An 18,838-nucleotide genomic window follows, 5' to 3' on the forward strand; every position below is an offset into this window, starting at 1 on the left:
TGCAACTTGAGCAAAATAAAATTGTCCAGGTACCATAGTAGAAGCCCTCAGATGGGCTGTGGAAGTTCCAAGAAGGAAGAAATGACAGTATTAAAGAAAATCAATGAAAACACAGGTTGGAAGATTGATAAAATGGATGTAACAGGAGGGAAGTGGTAGGACCATTCGAAAGGTTTCAAAGAAAAGACAAGGAAAGCAGAGGTGGAGCCGGTAAACTGCGCACTTGGTCCCGGATCCCCATGTTGTTGAAGAGCAGGTTCAAGAAGGGGAGAGGCAGAACTGGAGAGGTGGGGGGAAGTAAGGGGACCCCAATGGAGTTCATCATTTGAACATGTCATCGGTGGGAAACCAGCTGTGCATCCCGAGGGAAGAAGACAGAACCAACAACATGAAAAATGAATGGAAATATATTTCGCATGCAGCATGGCTTCTGCACAGAAGCCAAGCATCTCCCGTGTTTCCCAGCTGAAAAAGAGCCACTTAGTCCAACGTCAGGACAAGCTGGCTGTTTTGGGTGTGTTGAACTTCCCGAAGGAAGTCATAGTACACTTCAAATGATCAACATTCTTTTTTATGGGTGACTTGCAGGATTTCTTGCGGGAAAATTTGACAATTCTTTTTTTTTTTAATTTGAACACAAGATTTATTGTAGTTTTACGTCTTTATAATAAATTTGACAATTCTTAATGTTTGGAATTTGAACTGGCTTTATAACATAACCTCCCTCTAACATGTGATCCACCGATGACCTAGTGATTGAGGGGAGGAGGGTGGAATTCAGAGTTTGAGACCTTAGAGTCATTTCCAGTAAAGAATAAGATGATGTTGGTATTTACACATCCCAAAATAGTGGGGGAGATTTCCTATTTAGAGTTCCCACTGTCTACTGGTCATTATGTTACTTACTGGGATTTCAGAGATGAATGAGACACTGTACTTGAGATAAAGGAGTTTTACAGGGGATATGATGAGGAAGAACTCATGATTGGGGCTGGGGGTGTATCGTCACATGTAAGCCATCATGTGACACTAGGGATGTTTCGGGAGCAGGCTAGCCTAGCTGAAGCGGTAGGTTTGCATAAGATGTTAATTAAATACAAATCTGAAAGAGAGGTCTGTGGGTGCTGGGATGGGCAGTGAGGAGCCACCGAGTTCTTTGGACCAAGGAAGCAAGAGAATAAAAGCTGTACTCCAGGAAAATTTCTATCTTATAACCTATTGTCTTTTTCTATTTTAGAAAACCAAGATGCGTGAATCACACCCAAATCCAAATGAAAGATTTGAGCCAGGTAGGGGGGATTCTTACTGGAAGCATTTGCTGAGAGGACAGAGAATGTAAAGTCATAAAGCCCTGGGTAAAGAGGGGGGTGGTCTCATGCACGAAGAAATTTTTGACTTTGATGTTTTCTGACCCGCCGTTTCACTTGGGAACTGCCTCATGGGAGCCCTGGAATGACCTCAGTCAGGATGTTCTCAAACATAATAGAGCCAGCGCATTAACCTGCCAAGAATTGGTTTATTTAAAAAACTTGGTGGGTCATTTCGCCTCTGAAGGAGCCCATAGATCATTTATGAAGGAACTAGAAGGATCTGTTGGAAATTCTCTTGGCGGTGATGCTCAGCAGTTCAGGTTAGGATTTTATTGCTTTGAGCTGCAAGCCAAGACGAAATCCATGTAATGGAGGGCATCTGAAATGTAGTTTCCATTAAGATATTAGGATGAGCAGGCAAAGACTTGAAAGCAACTCTAATTAACTCAAGAACATAGAAATTGCACCAGAAAACTAGAATCTTTGTTTAAAAATAGGCAGATGGGGGACGCCTGGGTGGCTCAGTTGGTTAAGCGTCTACCTTCGGCTCAGGTCATGATCCCAGGGTCCTGGGATTGAGTCCCGCATCGGGCTCCTTGCTCAGCGGGGAGTCTGCTTCGCCCTCTGCCTGCCACTCCCCCTGCTTGTGCTCTCTCTCTCTCTGACAAATAAATAAATAAATAAATAAAATCTTTAAAAAAATTAGTCAAGTGGGAATTCTAAAAATGAAACATAAATGCAGTATCAGAAGCTAAGAACTCAGTAGGTGGATTTAAGAGCAGAATGGATGTGGCAGATGACAAGATGAGTAAATGCAACTTCAGGTCAATAAAAAAAAATATCCCTGGAGGGAATATACTGTGAAATGCTCATTTAATGGAATACCTTGCAGCAAAACAAAACAAAACAAAAATACAAACTACTAGACATTTTTTCCAAAGAAGACATCCAGATGGCCAATAGACATGCGAACAGATGCTCGGCATCACTCATCATCAGGGAAATGCAAATCAGAACCACAGTGAGATATATCACCTCACACCTGTCAGAATGACAAAAATCCAAAACACAAGAAACAACAGGTGTTGGTGAGGATGTGGAGAAAAAGGAACTCTTGTGCACTGCTGGTGAGAAAGCACACTGGTGCAGCCACTGTGGAAAGGAGTATGGAGGTTCCTCAAAAAATTAAATGCCATCGATCCAGTAATTCCACTACTGGGTATTTACCCAAAGAATATGAAAACAATAATTCAAAAAGATATATATGCACCCCTATGTTTGTTGCAGCATTAATTACAATAGCCAAGATACGGAAGTAGCCCAAGTGTCTATCCACAGATGAATGGATAAAGATGTGGTGTATATATACAATGGAATATTATTCAACCATAAAAAGAATGAGATCTTGCCACTTGTGACAACATGGACGGACCTAGAGGGTGTTACGCTAAGTGAAATATGTCAGACACAGATAAAAACCATGTGCTTTCACTTATATATGGAATCTAAAAAAACAGAACAAATGAACAAAAAGACAAAAAGCAGAAACAGGTGCATAAATACAAGGAATAAACTGGTGGGTGTCCCGAGAGGAGGGAATGGGGGAATAGGCAAGATGAGTGGAGGGGAGTGGGAGGTCCAGGCTTCCAGTTATCGAAGGAGTAAGTCATTGAGATGAAAGGTACAGCATAGGGAAATACAGTCAGTGGCATTGGAATAGCGTAACGCAGTGGCGGATGGTCGCTGCCCTTCTGGTGAGCATAGCATAATGTATAGAGAGATTGAATCACTGTGTTGCACACCCGAAACCAATGTAGCCTTGTGTGTTAGCTATATTTCAGCTAAAAAAAATACAAAGTATCGACATATGCAACAAGTGGAATTGACTCATAAAGAAATCGTGTAAGCAAAAGAAGCAAAACACACACACAGAAAGTACACTCTATGATTTCATTTTTATGAAACTCAACAGGTAAAAATTGTCTATGGGTGGTAGACATCATTGGTGGTTCCTTCTGGGGGACAGCTATTGGCTAGGTAGGAGGAAACACTCTTGGGTGCTAGAAATGTTCTGTAACTTGATTTGTGCAGTGATTATGTGGGTACAGACACGTAAAATTCCACTGAGCGGGACACAGAAGGTCTGTGTACTTTATTGTGTATAAGAAATAGCTAAATTTAAAAAAAATACCAGAAAAGATATTTTCCCCGTATAATCCCTGTTTCTTCTTTCTCACCTTTCTTATACTGGAAGGAAGGCCTCTTGGTATCTTCAGTTACTTCTACGGATGCTGGAAAGTCCTCCAAGGAGGAAGGGGCTTGAATGCCTTCAGAAAGCTGCAGAGCATGTACCATGGGTCACTGCCCTTGGAGGTAAGAAAAGTCAAGTCATCTTTGGAGAGCATCTACTCTGAGGTCTGGAGGAAGAAGGTCAAGACCTTGGCTCCCTGGTGAGTAAACACACCTCTTTAGAGGTACTAGGATGATGGCACTTCAGGAACCCTAGAAAACTTTGGCAAACAGTAGTCTAGACTCTTTTAAGTCATTAAAAGTACACGTGCGTGCATGTACAGTCAGCGTCTCTTGGGTCTTACGATATGCTGCAGAGGAATTTAAAAGGATTAATTATGGCATTATTGGGAATTCACTCTTATATTCTCATGGGAAGAGTCAGGAAGTGGTTAGCCCCTAACTGAAGGGCAGCAGGAGGAGCTGTGGCTGAGGAGGAAGAGGTCCTGGGGACTCTAACGCAGATCACCTCTGCTCACTCCGTGTTATTTTGCCAAGTTCTGCTGTTCACTCCTCCAAGTCATTACTTGCCCTCTCTGCAGTTCCCTCGAGGACAGATCAAACCACCAGAATGGTCCTGTTGGACCAGATGCATGGGTAGCTAGGTTCTGCCTTACTGGCTTTCTGTTTGGATTTGCAAGAACATGTTGAGCCTCTAAGTGGGAAGTACAGATAATCAGGAAGGATTGGTAGAACTGGCGGGTGAAGAACTGGCTTTGAAGGGAGGCAGGCTGAGACTTTGTGGCTGAGCTGGGAGGAAGAGCCGCCTCTTAATCACTAGAGACCAGTCCAAGTTTTTAGCCAGATCAAATTCTTGAATTGCTTTCTTTTAAAACATTTGTACGAGAAGGCTTAGCTGGCTTGGAATTTTCAGATGATTTACATTGTGGATAGAGAAAGCGGGAGGATATTTATGCATACACTAGGCTATTCATTATGTAAACCCTCAAAATGCATCAGTGTCAAAAATGAGCATGTCATTATTGAATACACATGACATGAGGTGGACCTGAGCCGTCTCCCCTTCTGTTGGATGGAACCTCTAGGAATGGCCATAATTCCCTCATTTCCTGACAGCCAGGTAATGCCACGCCAGGGCATGGGAATAGAATGAGTCTGAGGCCCCCCTTCTCCTCCAGGGTTTACAGAATTGAGGGGAATCTGGGGCCAAGTTCTTCTCACCGAGAAACCTCAGGTTTAAGTAACTCTGTAGATTTGAGAAGGTAGCTCCACATTCTGAATTACTCGTCCCTGATCAAAAGAAGGAAATATTCTAATGGATCCACTTTCCTGTTTCCTAGTGAGGAGGCGTGTGGAACAAAAGAGAAAAAAGTGAGTCAGTGTATTTTTTTGTTTGTTTAAATTGAAGACTCTCCATTCAGTTAGGATGGAATTTGATTACAAGAGAAACTGTGGTGGGCCTTTATTAGGTAGGGTTGCATAATTAGGCCTGAGAGATAGAGACAGATGGACTCATCAGTCCATCTCCCTAACCATCCCATCCACCCATTCATCCATCTATCTACCTACTCATTTACCACCCACCTATCCATTTATCTGTTCATCCATCCACTCATTCACCCATCCATCTATCCATCTACCCACCCATCCAACCATCTACCCACCCATCCATCCACTCATCCACCCATCCGTCCACTCACCCACCCATCTATCCATCCATCCACTCATCCATCCATTTATCTATTCATCCACCCATCTATTCACTCATTCACCCATCCATCCATCCACCCATCCATCCATCCACCCACCCAACCATCTACCCACTCACCCATCTATCCATCCATCCACTCATCCATCCATCCATCCACCCATCCATCCATCCATCCATCCATCCATCCATCCATCCATCCATTTATCTATTCATCCATTCATCCATTCACCCATCCATCTATCCATCTATCCACCCATCCAACCATCTACCCACCCATCCATCCACTCATCCACCCATCTGTCCACTCACCCACCCATCTATCCATCCATCCACTCATCCATCCATCCACCCATCCATCCATTTATCTATTCATCCACCCATCTATTCACTCATTCACCCATCCATCCATCCACCCACCCAACCATCTACCCACCCACCCATCTATCCATCCATCCACTCATCCATCCATCCATCCATCCATCCATCCATCCATCCATCCATTTATCTATTCATCCATTCATCCATTCACCCATCCATCCACCCACCCAACCATCTACCCATCCATCTATCCTTCCACCCACCAATCAACATTTATTGATTATATACTATGTGCCAGACACAGTTCTAGGCTTCAGAGATACTCTGCTGATCAGGGCAGAAAAAGTCTTTCCTCTCATGAAGCCTACATTTTAGTCAGGAAGACAGACCAAAAAAACCCAAGTAAATGCTTCCTTATGTGCTACAAAGAAAATAAGAGTGATGACAAAACAGCTGGAGGATGATTGGTGATTACTCTGGGTTCCAGTTCAAACCGCTTTGACTATAAACATTCTTCTCTCACAGTTTTCTGAATTCTTCTGCAGTGAACATTTGGGTCCAGTTTACGAGATTTTGGGGGGTACATTGCAGTGGTGGGGCAGGATTTATTGTGCTTTCTTGATAGCAACTATGTCTGTATGCAAAGTCTGCCTGAAGAAGCACACAGGAAGGAACCCATCAAGATAAAGAGAGGCTTGTGGAATTCTGGAACAGGAGACAGACACGGAGTTTACTTTATAGCTCTTTCAGTCTCCTGAGATCATATGTAAATCAGTGATGGCGTATTAAGTTCCTCTCAGCTCAGTAGGGGGGAAGCCAGTCCTTGTGACTCACTGGCATGTTGCTGCTCTGTACAGATGGTTCATTGCTGGAAGGAGGAGAGGCATGTGCTCACACACAACATGGTGAGGTTTGGACCCAGGACCCTAGTGGGTGCCAGGAGGGCAAGGTGAGTAGATTGTGAGCCATGACAGCAAGGCTTCCCCCATCCTTGCCCTCTACCTCTCTCCCCTCTACACGGTCCCTCTTCCCTCCCTTGTCTTTCATCCTTCAAACTGTTGAAACCAGCCATCCACACCCAAGGCTCTGTCAAATTGTCAGTGTCTTCCTCAGTGGCCATTTGGATGGCTTCCTATAAATGCCAGACATGATGCTTTGCTTTCTGTCCCGGGCTTGTTCTACTTCTATGACGCTTCACGCTGGCTCATTATTTCTTCTGGAAAGCACTTTTTCTTTGACTTTTGGGACACCACTCTTTCTTAGTTCCCTTCCAATTCGGGGGGGAAACCAGACTGACAATTGAGAAAGGTGTAGCTGGGAAAAGCTTCAGGAAGCAGGTGGACTGGCTCCAGGTGCGCTTAGAGGGCTAAGTGGATGAGTTCCTGGTGTAGGAAACAAGGCAGGGCCATGCCTTCACCCCAGCCCCTAGTTCCTTCTCTAAAAGATGCAAGTAACTGAGAAATTCTGTTGTTCTCTTTTTGTAGAGATGAGTTTCTAGGAACAGCTCACATCAGGAGGGTAAGTGAGATATCTTTGATCACATCAAAGTCAAGCTCTGTGAACCTTTGTGCATAACAGTGGTTTTCAACCTGTGGAATAGGGGTGTGATCTTGCTTCCCTGGGAGCATTCAGCCATCTTTAGAGACATTTTTGGTTGCCACAGCCTGGGAACAGGAGAGCAGTGCCACTAGCGAGTAGAGGCCAAGGACGTTGCTAATCATCCTACAATGCACAGGACAGCCCCCAGCAACAAAGAATTATCTGGCCCTAGATGTCAGTAGTGCCAAGATTGAGAAATGCTGATGTACGCTCGTCTTAATTTATTTCTTAATCTTCTAAGTTTTTATTTTTATTTATTATTTATTATTATTTTTTAAAGATTTTATTTATTTGACAGAGAGAGAGAGAGCACAAGCAGGGGGAGTGGCAGGCAGAGGCAGAGGGAGAAGCAGGCTCCCCGCAGAGCAGGGGGAGCCCGACGTGGGACTCGATCCCAGGACCCTGGGATCACGACCCGAGCCGAAGGCAGTCGCCCAACCAACTGAGCCACCCAGGCGCCCTAGGGTTTTTTGTTTTTTTTTTTAAAGCCACCAGTTAGCATTAGCATTTTCACTACCCAAAGTCTCATTTTAAAGTGGATGAATAGTATATTTTTTTAAAGGTCTGTGAGCAACTTAAAAAAAAGGGGGGGCTTATTCTCAATAGGCGTAAAATCACCTATAAACAGCACCATAAATTTGCATCTGATCTATCATCCATAGGTTTTTATATAGCGTGATACACATATTACTTGCTGCTGTAAGTCCTAGGAATCCGTGAGATCCAAGGGCTTACGAGGTGACTCTACTGCCCTTTCTTCTCTGGTGGGAACGTTTATCAGCACAGAGTATGAGTAGGGGAGAGGACAGCATAGTTCAGTGGTTCTCCAACTTCAGTGAGATCACCTGGAGGACTCATTACAACACAGACCAGGCCCTGCCCCCCCGATTCCCATTCAGCAGGTCTGGGGTACAGCCCGAGATTTCGTATCTCTAACTCCTGGGTGATGCTGCTTTTCTGAGGACCACACTTTGAGAACTACCACCATAGTTTTACTGGGAGAGGTGTAGTTTTTTTCTTGGAAAATGCCCCCCAAAACGACGTTTTTATCTCAGGTCTAAGTACCAAGTTACATAAGGGGCTCTTGGATCCCCTGAGTCCAGCATGCCATGATCCCAGCAGGGGACAGAAGCTGGGTAGTTTTCTTGCTCAACCTCAGAGAGAATGAGGTGCCCTGTGTGTGTGTGTGTGTGTGTGTGTGCACGCATGTGTCTGTATGTGCAGTCCACAACCTTTGCTTACCCCAGAATAGTAAGTGTGCCATTTGAAGCAAGTGTACATCTTTTGTGGTCTGTTTTTACTCCATTTTGGATCAATCTCAATGTTCCAGGTCAGTAGACAGATACAAAACAACTCTGATCCAAGGTCCCAATCAGGAACTCATTTAAATTGAAGCACACTCATGAAAATAATTCTTGAGGCTCTTATTTAATTAACAAAAATCTTCCTGCCCTCAAAGTAGTATTATGTGCATTTTAGATCATTATAAAATACAGATAAACAAAAATTTTAAAATTACCACCACCCCAAAATTGCCGTTAATGCCAAAGCTCTGTCTTTCCATGTGTGTATGTCTTGTACCCTGCATTTTATGGTTAGTGATCTTCACCTTCCCATGGCAATACCTTTCTGTGTTCTCTAGTATTTGGGCTATATTCAGATTTCCACAATTGGGTCCCAGTTCCCTTTCCAGAATCCAGGTCCACATTTTGTATCTGGAGTTAGGTCCTCTAAAGCTCCCGATCTAACCTCATCCCTTTTTCTCACCACACTGATGTGCTGATGAGAACAGGCCAGTTAAACAAAAGATGTCCCCAGTTCTGGATGGTGCTTCTTCAGGGTGTCCCTTGGCTTATTCCTTTATCCCTGGTACCCTATACCGGGAATTAAATTTGAGGATTTAACATCATCAGTCTTCATGTTAAGGATTTCTGTTAGTACACCTCATAGGTGAGGTTTGGTGTTCTTACCGTGTCCAACATAAGACACATAATATCTGGTCGACCTGCCTAACTATGTGCTGACATTTACCACTCCATGATGGTGATGACTGACTGATGCCTCCATGGTGCATTCCATTTCATCCCTTGCTACGAGGAAGTCATCTGTGAATTTTTATTTTCGTAGTATGAATTTCTAATTCCTCATGAAGTCTTTAAAGCTTTTTAAAATTTTCATTTATAAACAGCTTTACTGAAGCATAGTTATTATACAATAAACACATATTTAAAATGTACAATTTGATATGCTTTGACATCTATCTCCACGAAACTATCACCACCATCATGATAATAAATGTATTATCAATCCCCAAAATATCCTCAAATCCCTTTGTAATTCCTCCCTCCCTTGCTCCCTGTACCCCAGCTGCTCCCCTCTGTCCCCAAGCAATCACCCATCTGCCTGCTGTCACTAGGTCACTGCAGATCAACTTGCATTTTCTAAAATTCTGTATTAAAAAAAGATCATGCAGTATGCACTTCTAGCTTCCTTCATTCAGCATAATTTTTTGAGATTTATCCATGTCGATGCATGAATCCATAGTTGACTTGTTTTTATGCCTGGGTAGTATTCCTTTGCATGGGTATGCCATAGTTTGTTTAGCCATTCATCCAGTTGGTGGACCTTTGGGTTGTTTCTGCTTTTTTGGTTGTTACTAAAACTGCTCTAAATATTTGTGTACAAGTCTTTGGGTGGACATACGCTCTCCTTTCTCTTGGAGTTGTACATAGGAATGGAATGGCCGGGTCAAATGGGAGGTGCATGTTTCAACTTTTTAAGAAATGCTGGCACTGTTTCCAAGGTGGTTGGAGCATTTTCCACTTCTACCAGCTGGGAATGAGAGTTCCAGTTGCTCCATATCTTCACCAATCTTAGTATGGGTCAGCCTTTTTAACTGTAGCTATTCTTTTAGGTGTGTGGTAGTGTCTCACTTTGGTTTTGATTTCCTTGTTGCCTTAGGATGTTAAAAGTCTTCTCGTGTGCTTATTTAGCTACCTTCTATCTCTTTGGGTAAAGCGTCTGTTCAAACGTTTCACCCATTTTGAATTGAGTTGTTTGTAATTTTTGAGTTTTGAGAGATATTTATGTGTTTTGGAAACAAGTTCTCCCTCAGGTAGGTGATTTACAAATATTTTCTGCTGGTTTGTGTCTTGTCTCTTCATTCTTTTTTTTTTTTTTTTAAGATTTATTTATTTATTTGACAGAGAGAGAATCAGCGAGAGAGGGAACACAAGCGGGGGGGTGGGGTGGGAGAGGGAGAAGCAGGCTTCCCGCTGAGCAGGGAGCCCTAAGACATGGGGCTCAATCCCAGGACCCTGAGATCATGACCTGAGCCAAAGGCAGACGCTTAACGACTGAGCCACCCAGGCGCCCCTTGTCTTTTCATTCTGTTAACAGTGAGACCAGGGGCTGGAAGAGGCCTTGAGGTCGGTCTACTCTGAAGCTCTTGTTTTGTAGATGAGGAAACTAGGACCAGAAGTTCAAGTGACTTGCCCAGGGTTGCACAGTGAATGGGTGACCGAGCTCAGATCAGGTCCTTTGTCTTATAGCAGGCTTGCCTCTTTGAGCTTCATCCATGAAATAATTTAACTTAGGTTATTGAGAAGTAAAATATCCAGTCAAACTAGCTATATGTCATTATGAAGACCCAAAGATGCATTATTAAATTCTGCCAACCTTCCCCAAACTTAAAAAAAAAAAAAAAAAAACTTTACTGATTGGATTCAAGCTGGTATTCTAAGTAGACAGATCCACTGGCTCATCTCTCTTTAGAATGTTTGTATGCCCAGAACCATTCGCTCAGTCTAAATGATATCTTGTGATTATTCTCAGACAGCCAAAAAGAAGAGAGGAAACAAAATTCCTGTTCTGACCCACAGCTTGGTCAGATTCTGCTCAAGGACGCTTGTGGGAGCCAAGGGGGCAGCAGATATTTCTGACCAGTGAGTAGGTTTGGGTGGGTGGGCGGGAGGAACTTGTCAAACAGACCCTGGGACCTAAGATATCACAGCTCTACAGGACCATGAAATTAGAAGGGAATTTGGAAGGCACCTTGTCCACTCCAGCCCGTTCACAGCTGTGAAAAGGGCATGACTCTATTTGCCTTGGCCACCATCGTGCACTGACAGATGAAATATGATTCAGCTGAGAGATGACCATGACAGGTGTATGTGGAGACGAGGAGAATAGGATTGAGGGTCAACCCTTCTGAGACTGAATGGAGAAAAGAAGAAAGAAAATATTGAAAGCTTTCAAAAGGAGAATTTATTATCTTGGTCATGGTCTCAACTGTGGCATCCAGTAAGGACAGAAATGCTATGGGGCTCAAGCCATTGTGCTGTCCATTTCTGGCTTACTTTATCCATAGCTCGATGGAGGCACAGACCAATTTTGCAGACATTTTTTCCTTCAACGGTTATGAGCTGACACCATCTCAAGGGGGAAATGTAACATGGATCCATGCATCCAACTTAGTTTTAGGTTTAAAAAGTCAGTTCTGTAAGCACAGCTTTGTATAGGCAGAAGCATCCTTGCATCTTCTGGGCTAGTCAAACTGCATTTGGACCATGCTTTGAGCTCCTGGGGCCTTGTGTTAAGAGGAACATTAGCAAATTGTTACCATATTCCAAAGGTGGGTGGTGAGGGGACTGGAAACCATGTCGTATGGGGAAGGGTTGGAGAAGTTGGGGATTTTAAACAAAGCCTGGTGAGGAGAATCATGAGCTGGGATGGTGGTCTGCTGTTATTGAAAGGGTACCATATGGAAGAGGGATTCAATTTCTTCTGAATTGCCCTTGATGATTAGACTAGAATCAAGGCGAGGAAACAGACATGAAGACAGACCCTGGCTTCCTGAAAGGACACCCTTTCTTTTAGTTTTCACTGACTTGGTTGGGCTGCCTCGCCGAGGAGTGGCCTGGGAGGTCATCCTGGCTTCCCTGCATTTGTAAGAAGCTAGGGTTTGCAGACCTAAAGGAGCTCTTACCTGTGCCAAGATTCAACCCCTCTACCTTCTTCCTTCTCTCTTCCCTCTTTCTCTTTTCCTTGTGTGTTACCCATACAGGTGCACAGAGTGTGCACAAGACTATGTAAGGCACAGACCTTACTTTCTCTTTGTAGGCACTCTTTGGGAAAAATATTGTTCCATATTGTCACTAATAGACTACTAAGTACATATTATCACTAATATACTACGAATACACCCCTTTACTAAAGGGGTGAAGTGAAAGAGAACTCTTCTTTGGCTTACAGATGTTTTCTCGCTCTGTCAGTTGGGGTTCTCCAGAGAAACAGAACCAATAAGATGGGTGTCTATATATAGGAAGAGATTTATTTCAAGGAAGTGGCTCACATGAGTGGGGAGGGTGACACACTGGAGACTCAGGAAGGAGCTGCAGGTCAAGTCCAGAGGCTGGAGGCTGGTTCTGGAGAGGGCAGCCTTTTGTTCTATTCGGGCCTTCAACTGATTAGATGAGGCCCACCCACATTATGGAGGGGGATCTACTCTACTCAGAGTCCATTTAAATGTAAATATCATCCAAAAAACACCCTCACAGAAACACCCAGAATAATGTCCGACCAGATCTCTGGGCACCCTGTGGCCCAGCCAAGTTGACATATAAGATTAGCCATCACCCCCATATACAGCCTTTTGTGTCTATCCCTGGAATGCTTTTTGGCAAGAGTTTTGTAGAAGCAAGCACCTCCCTTCACTCTTTTCATGTGTTAATCATCAATGTTAATCCCTGCATCAGTCCCCAAGAAGCAAGAACTTCCATTTCCCTAAGTGAAGTATCTAAAATAGTCAAATTCGTAGAATCAAAGAGTGGATGGTAGTTGTCAGAAGCTGGGGGAAGGGGAAATGGGGATGTATTAATCAACAGGCATAAAGTGTCATTTAAGCAAGAGGAGTCAGCCCTAGAGATGTGCTGTACAACATTGTCCCTATCTCCAACAATTCTGTATCGTACCCTGAGCATTTGTTAAGAAGGTGGATCTCTGAACAAATTGTGAACTGTTCTTACCACAATTAAAAAAAAAAAAAAATTAGCTGAGGAGGTGGAGGTTTGGGAGGCCAGGTGACTTGCCTGAGATTGTACAACGCTGAAGAGGCCAAGACAGGGTCCAGGTCTTACTGTTTCCGCAGCAGATGGTCTCAACCACCAGGCCATCCAGCCCCCCTGTGCGGGTGAACAGAACCTCAGGCTTACAGCAGAGCTTTGCCCTCTGCTTGGCCTCATGTCATTTCAGACCATGGGTGTTCTCACCATCTTCCCTGTTCTTTGTCTAGGGAGCAGGCAGCTGGAGTCAGGTATCAGAAAAGGGTGAGTGACATTCTAAATATATGACTTGCTACCCTTCCCACTGCTATTCTCTGTCCAGGGAAAAGAGGGAGAAATTTTTAAGCAAGGGCATCTGCAAGGGGACTGTAACTTTGTCCAAGATGGCCTTGGGATCATGAGCAGTCATAGAGGAAAACCCTAACTAGCATGCTTCTCCATAAATGACCGAGCAATAGTTTCTTCATTAAAAGAAATACTTTATTTCATTGGTTCTGGGCATGCCTGTTTTCACACTTCACCATCTCTGAAATTGGGATGTGTCCCACATTGATAGCATCTTAGCATTATGTCATAGCCCGCTTGGCAGCTATATATTTTTTTCCTTAAGAATATATTTTTAAAAACCATAGTACTAACGAAATATAGTTGCTATGTCATGTGACAATCGGGTCAGATCAACTGTTGCTTACAATAGTTATTCATCAGCTAGAACTTTGGGTTCACTCTTTAAAATTTAAGAATTATCATGCAGTAAAGTGAACTTTTACAGGGTACATGTGTGGTCTATGCATTTTAACCACGCACAGGTTCACGCAATCACCACCACATTTAGGATGCAGAACAATCCAAATCATGCCCCCAAAATCTCTCTTGTGTTATCTCTTCACAGCCCTCCTCCTTTCTTCCCAAATGCCCCCCAACCCCTGGCAATCACTGATTTCTTCTCTCTAGTTGTGTCTCTTTGAGACAGTCTTATGAAGGGACTCATACAATATGCAAGCTTTTGAGACTAGCTTTTTTTTCACTTAAAATGCCTTTGTGATTCATTTAAGCTCCTGCCTACTGCATGTGTCAATAGTTGGTTCTTTTTTTTTTCTGAATAGTGTTTGATTGTATGGATGAGCTACAATTCGTTAGGTCATTCACCTGTTGAAGAAAGTTGGATTGCTTCCATAGTTAAGCGGTTATAAATAGAGCATCTATAAACATTCATGTACATGTGCCTGTATGAACATGTTTGTTTCTGGAGGGCAAATCCCTGGGTGTGGGATCACTGGGTCTCATGGTATGTGCATGGTTTAGCTTTAAAGAGATTGACAAACTCTTTCCCAAAGTGGCTGCACCATTTTGTACTCCCATCAGCAATGTATGAGAATTCTGGTTGCTCTGCGTCCCTGTCAGCGCTTAAGGCTGTATATTTAATTTTAACCATTCTAACAGGTAAAAGAGTGGTATTTCTCTGTGATTTTAATTTGCATGACTAGGATGACGGATGACGATGAATAACTTTTCATGGGCTTATTTGTTATCCGTATATATTCTTTGATTCAGTATCTCTTCAAGTCTTTTGTCCACTTTTGGGATTGGTTGTTTTCCTATTGTTGAGTTTGAGGGTTCTTTATACATGCTGGATACAAATCCTTTGTGGGATACAAGTTTGCAAATATTTTAATGCAAACTGTAGCTTGTCTTTTCATTCTCTTAAAAGTGTCATTCACAGGGCAAATGTTTTCATTTTGATGAAGTCCAACTTATTTTTTAAAAAATTAGAGTTTTTGCTCTAGGTCATGTCAAAAACCTTTTTTGCCTAACCCCAGGTCCCCCAGATTTTCTGTTGTCGTGAAACAAAAAGTTTTATAATTTTACAGTTTAATCTATGATTCATTTTGGGTTAATCTTGTATCAGGTATGAGAATCTCGATTGAAGTTCCTGTTTTTTTATTATTGTTTTTTTGCATACAGAGTTTGAATATTCAAGCAGCATTTTTGAAAAGACTATCCTTTCTCCTTCGAGTTGTTTTTGCACCTCTGTCTTAACGGGCCATATTAAGTGGGTGTGTTTCTGGAATCTTTGCTCTGTTTTTAACTTTTCAACAATACACGCTGTCTCGATTACAGCAAGTGGCTCACTTTGGGTTTAAATTAATGTCATTCTATGAATGGGATTGTCACAGCCCATGTAATGTGACACGTTGACCTAGGCTGGATCTACACAGTGGTAAGAATCAGAAGACTAAGGAAGCTTCAAAGAGGCGAGAATGGGTGACTCGGAGACATGGAATCCGGAGAAGGGAAGGGCTGGGGTATCAGGCTGTAGTTCTCCATTATACTCTGAGTCAGTTACACTCTGACTTTTTAATACTCTGTATCTGTTTTACTTTCAAGTGTTCGATACCAATTTTTGTTATTTAAAGAGGAATGGAGACAAACGGGCAATATTAATGGGCATTTTGGAGGTACTGGTAATGTTCTGCTTTTTGTTCTGGGTGCTGTTGAGCAGGTGTTTTCCTCTTGCGCAAACCCACTGACTTGTTTGCTTAAGCTCTGTGCACTTTTCTCCACGTGTATCACATACTTTAATCAAGGAGTTTACAAAAAATGTAGCTACCTCAGGGACTGGGATTGTGAGTTGAGAGATGTAGAATTTTACTTTCCACATTATAACTGTCTGTTATTTTTTTCTCTCCGTGTTTTGATGTATTACTTTATAAAACGATATTTATAGGGATTTTCAGCATGTCAACTATAAGGAGAGAAGAAAGTGGACCTTTACATATGCACATAGTGAAGATGCCCAAGATAAACCTCTAAGAGAAAAAAACAAGCCGTGGAACAGTATGGTACAGTATGACGCTTAAAAAAAAAAAAAAAGAGTGGCGAGTCATCTACCCACTAACTTGGCTTTTTTTCTTCCTTAATTATGTATTTCCTTAATTGTATATGTAAGGGCCAGAATTCTGAGAGGTGGTGGGGATTCCATTTTCAATATTATACTTTTCTGCGCGGGACTTTTCCAGAGTGAACATGTATCCATTTGATAATTATTAAAAGCAAAAAGAAATGGGAAAGTTAGTTATAAAATAATAAAATTAATGGATACACTGATGTAAGGCATTTTGGTCAATCTTAGGCTGTCACGTTCGTTGGGATCTCTTGAGACCAAAGCCTGAGCCTTGTTTTATCTTTGCAATTATCCGTAGCATTTGGCACGTGGTAGGTTCTCACTGGATGCTATTTAAAATAAAACACATAAATAATAAAAGTACTTCTTTGGACTTGTTCAAGTTAGTGTCATTGTTTTGTTCTGGCTCATTACTTTCAACTTTTCTTTAGGTCGGTCTTTTTCACTAATTCACTGTGATCGATTCTCCAGAACAAGACTTAACAACACCCCAGAACCAGGGAGCGGAAATCAGTCAGGTGTCAGAGGCTGTCTGTCCCCATCACTGGGTACCCTTGCCTACAATGCCCTTTCTCATCCTTATTTACGTGACCCCTGTATTTGATGTGTATGGCCCACGGGTAGCCCCCCACTTGCAGGATGCTATAAAACAACTCTCTGATGTTGACGATGTGGGGATGAACACCTGTCATGAGTACCCCTTTACCTTCAGATCGTCAAGCTCTTTATGTGTCCCCCTAAAAAGATGCTGTGAAATAAGCACTAGATTTGTCCCCATTTTATCAATGACATTAATGTTGCAAAAGCCATGTAACATGTCCCACGTCACCCAACCCGTAAGCCGTGGAGGTGGCCCCCTTTGTTTATATCGCTTTGCACATCTGTCATCTTCTCCTGCCCTAGAATGGACACGTGGCCCCGGCCTGGGTAATCCGACACGTGGTAGTGAATTTCAAGATGGTCACATGGCCCTAGTGGCTGTCAGTACCTTAGTTTGAACTACTGGGAAAGAGGAATCTCTCTCTATTTAGGTTTTAAGCAGGTCGGGCATGAGCCTGGAAATGTTGGTGTTCATCTTGTCCTGATGAAGGGGGGAATCTGTTGAGAGTGAAACCTACCCAGGAGACTCTGCTGCTGAGAGATGGAATAAAATAAATAAAATAAAAACGCAGAAACAAACAAACAAAAAGACTGAATCCTGGTGGCGGGGCACCATTTGGTTGCCTGGATCTAGCCATGCCTGAAATAGGATTTCCAGTGACTTAGGTGGGTAGATGTTTGAGTTGAGTTTATGCCACATGTAGCCCCCAAAGTCATTACTGAATTCTCAAGGATTCAAATGGGAGATGGGGTGGTAACAAGTAGGAGAGGCCGAGGACAACCAGGGTGACCCACTCTGATTCCTATGTCTCCACCACCCCTTGAGGGATCCCAAGTCCAAGAAGACCATCTATTTTCAGGAAGGGTGATGGAGGGGGGCTGGCAGCTGGCGGGGTCCTTCCTGGCTCAGGAGACCACATCTGCCTGGTTGCTGCTGGGCGGCTGACCTGGGGTCCCTCCTCCTGCCCCGGGCCCAGCCCACCATGCTGATTGGATGCTCCTCCTCCAGGGCACCAGCCTCTGTGTTTCTGACCCTCCATCCTCAGCCCTGCCCTCACAACCAACTCCTCTGCTGATGACACCGAGCACGTTTGCTTGGAATGTTCTGGAGATGGACGGTTGAACCCTAGAGGGCTTTATTTTGGTGTCTGGAATCCCCACTAGCAACTTTGGAACAAGTAGGGCCCTCTGGTTAGGCATTACTTGATTCTCTGATGACACAGAGAGCTGGTAGTTCTTTGGGCTCAGGAGTAAGCACACGGGGAGGGTGCTCGTGTCTCCTTGAGAGATCGGCCCCATTTCCTCTGGTTCTTGCTTTCCCCAAGGGAGCCTCACAGATTTCTTCTGGGCGTTGGCTATCAGTCAAGATCCAGGCTGGAAACAGATGTGCACTCAAGTGGGGTGTATTCATTTCCTAGAGCTGCTGTAATAAATTGCCACAAACTGGGGGGCTTAAAGCAACAGGAATGTATTGTGAGACAATACAGGAGGCCAGAAGTCTGCAGTCAAGGGGGTGGCAGGGTGGTGCTCCCTCTGAAACCCGTAGGGGAGAGCTCTTCCCTCCTGGTCTCATCCTAGCTCCTGGTGGTTGCCGGCAATCCTTGGCATTCCTTGGCTCGTAGCTCTAGCGGTCCAGTCTCTGTTTTGGTCATCACGTGGCCTTCTCCCTGTGTGTCTGTCTTCACACCGCTCTCATAAGGACGACTTATGTCACATTGATTTAGGGGTCCGACCTACCCCAGTGTGACCTCATGTTAACCAGTTACATCTGCAATGACCCTATTTTCAAGTAAGGTCACATTTCAAAGGGACTAGGGCTAGCGGGGAGCTAGGGATACTGCAGCATCACTCTGTGGTCTGGGATGGCCACTGGCCTCTGTGACTCTGTGACTCAGTCCAGTCCCTTAACCATCCCCAAGCTGTCCCGGTTCTGCCCTGAGTATCTCACAGAGCACAGTCACCCTGAATTTCCTCATCTGTGAAGTGGATTTGTCAGCCCTGCCAGCGACTCAAGGTTCCTGAAGTCCGAACAGGGTCCCAGAGGGGAATGCTTCATTGGGGACTGGGAGCTGCCCAGAATTTT

General features: G+C 43.6%; 1 protein-coding gene across 1 annotated transcript in view; it reads left to right on the forward strand.

Annotated features, from left to right (window-relative positions):
* LOC112817240 (uncharacterized) overlaps positions 1-16,494 on the forward strand; it is a 36,354-nt gene extending 19,860 nt beyond the window's left edge. The window contains exons 10-17 of the mRNA XM_073881493.1: positions 1,238-1,289; positions 3,565-3,760; positions 4,901-4,931; positions 6,447-6,538; positions 7,074-7,107; positions 11,023-11,132; positions 13,481-13,514; positions 15,979-16,494. Of these exons, the coding sequence (XP_073737594.1) occupies positions 1,238-1,289; positions 3,565-3,760; positions 4,901-4,931; positions 6,447-6,538; positions 7,074-7,107; positions 11,023-11,132; positions 13,481-13,514; positions 15,979-16,002 (573 nt within the window). The 3' untranslated portion in view covers positions 16,003-16,494. The remainder of the gene's footprint in view (positions 1-1,237; positions 1,290-3,564; positions 3,761-4,900; positions 4,932-6,446; positions 6,539-7,073; positions 7,108-11,022; positions 11,133-13,480; positions 13,515-15,978) is intronic.
* The last annotated feature ends 2,344 nt before the right edge of the window (positions 16,495-18,838 follow it).

The sequence above is a fragment of the Callorhinus ursinus genome, unplaced genomic scaffold (genome assembly GCF_003265705.2).
Source record: "Callorhinus ursinus isolate GAN/ISIS: 27379988/994484 unplaced genomic scaffold, GSC_fseal_2.0 scaffold43, whole genome shotgun sequence".
Lineage (NCBI taxonomy): Eukaryota > Metazoa > Chordata > Mammalia > Carnivora > Otariidae > Callorhinus > Callorhinus ursinus.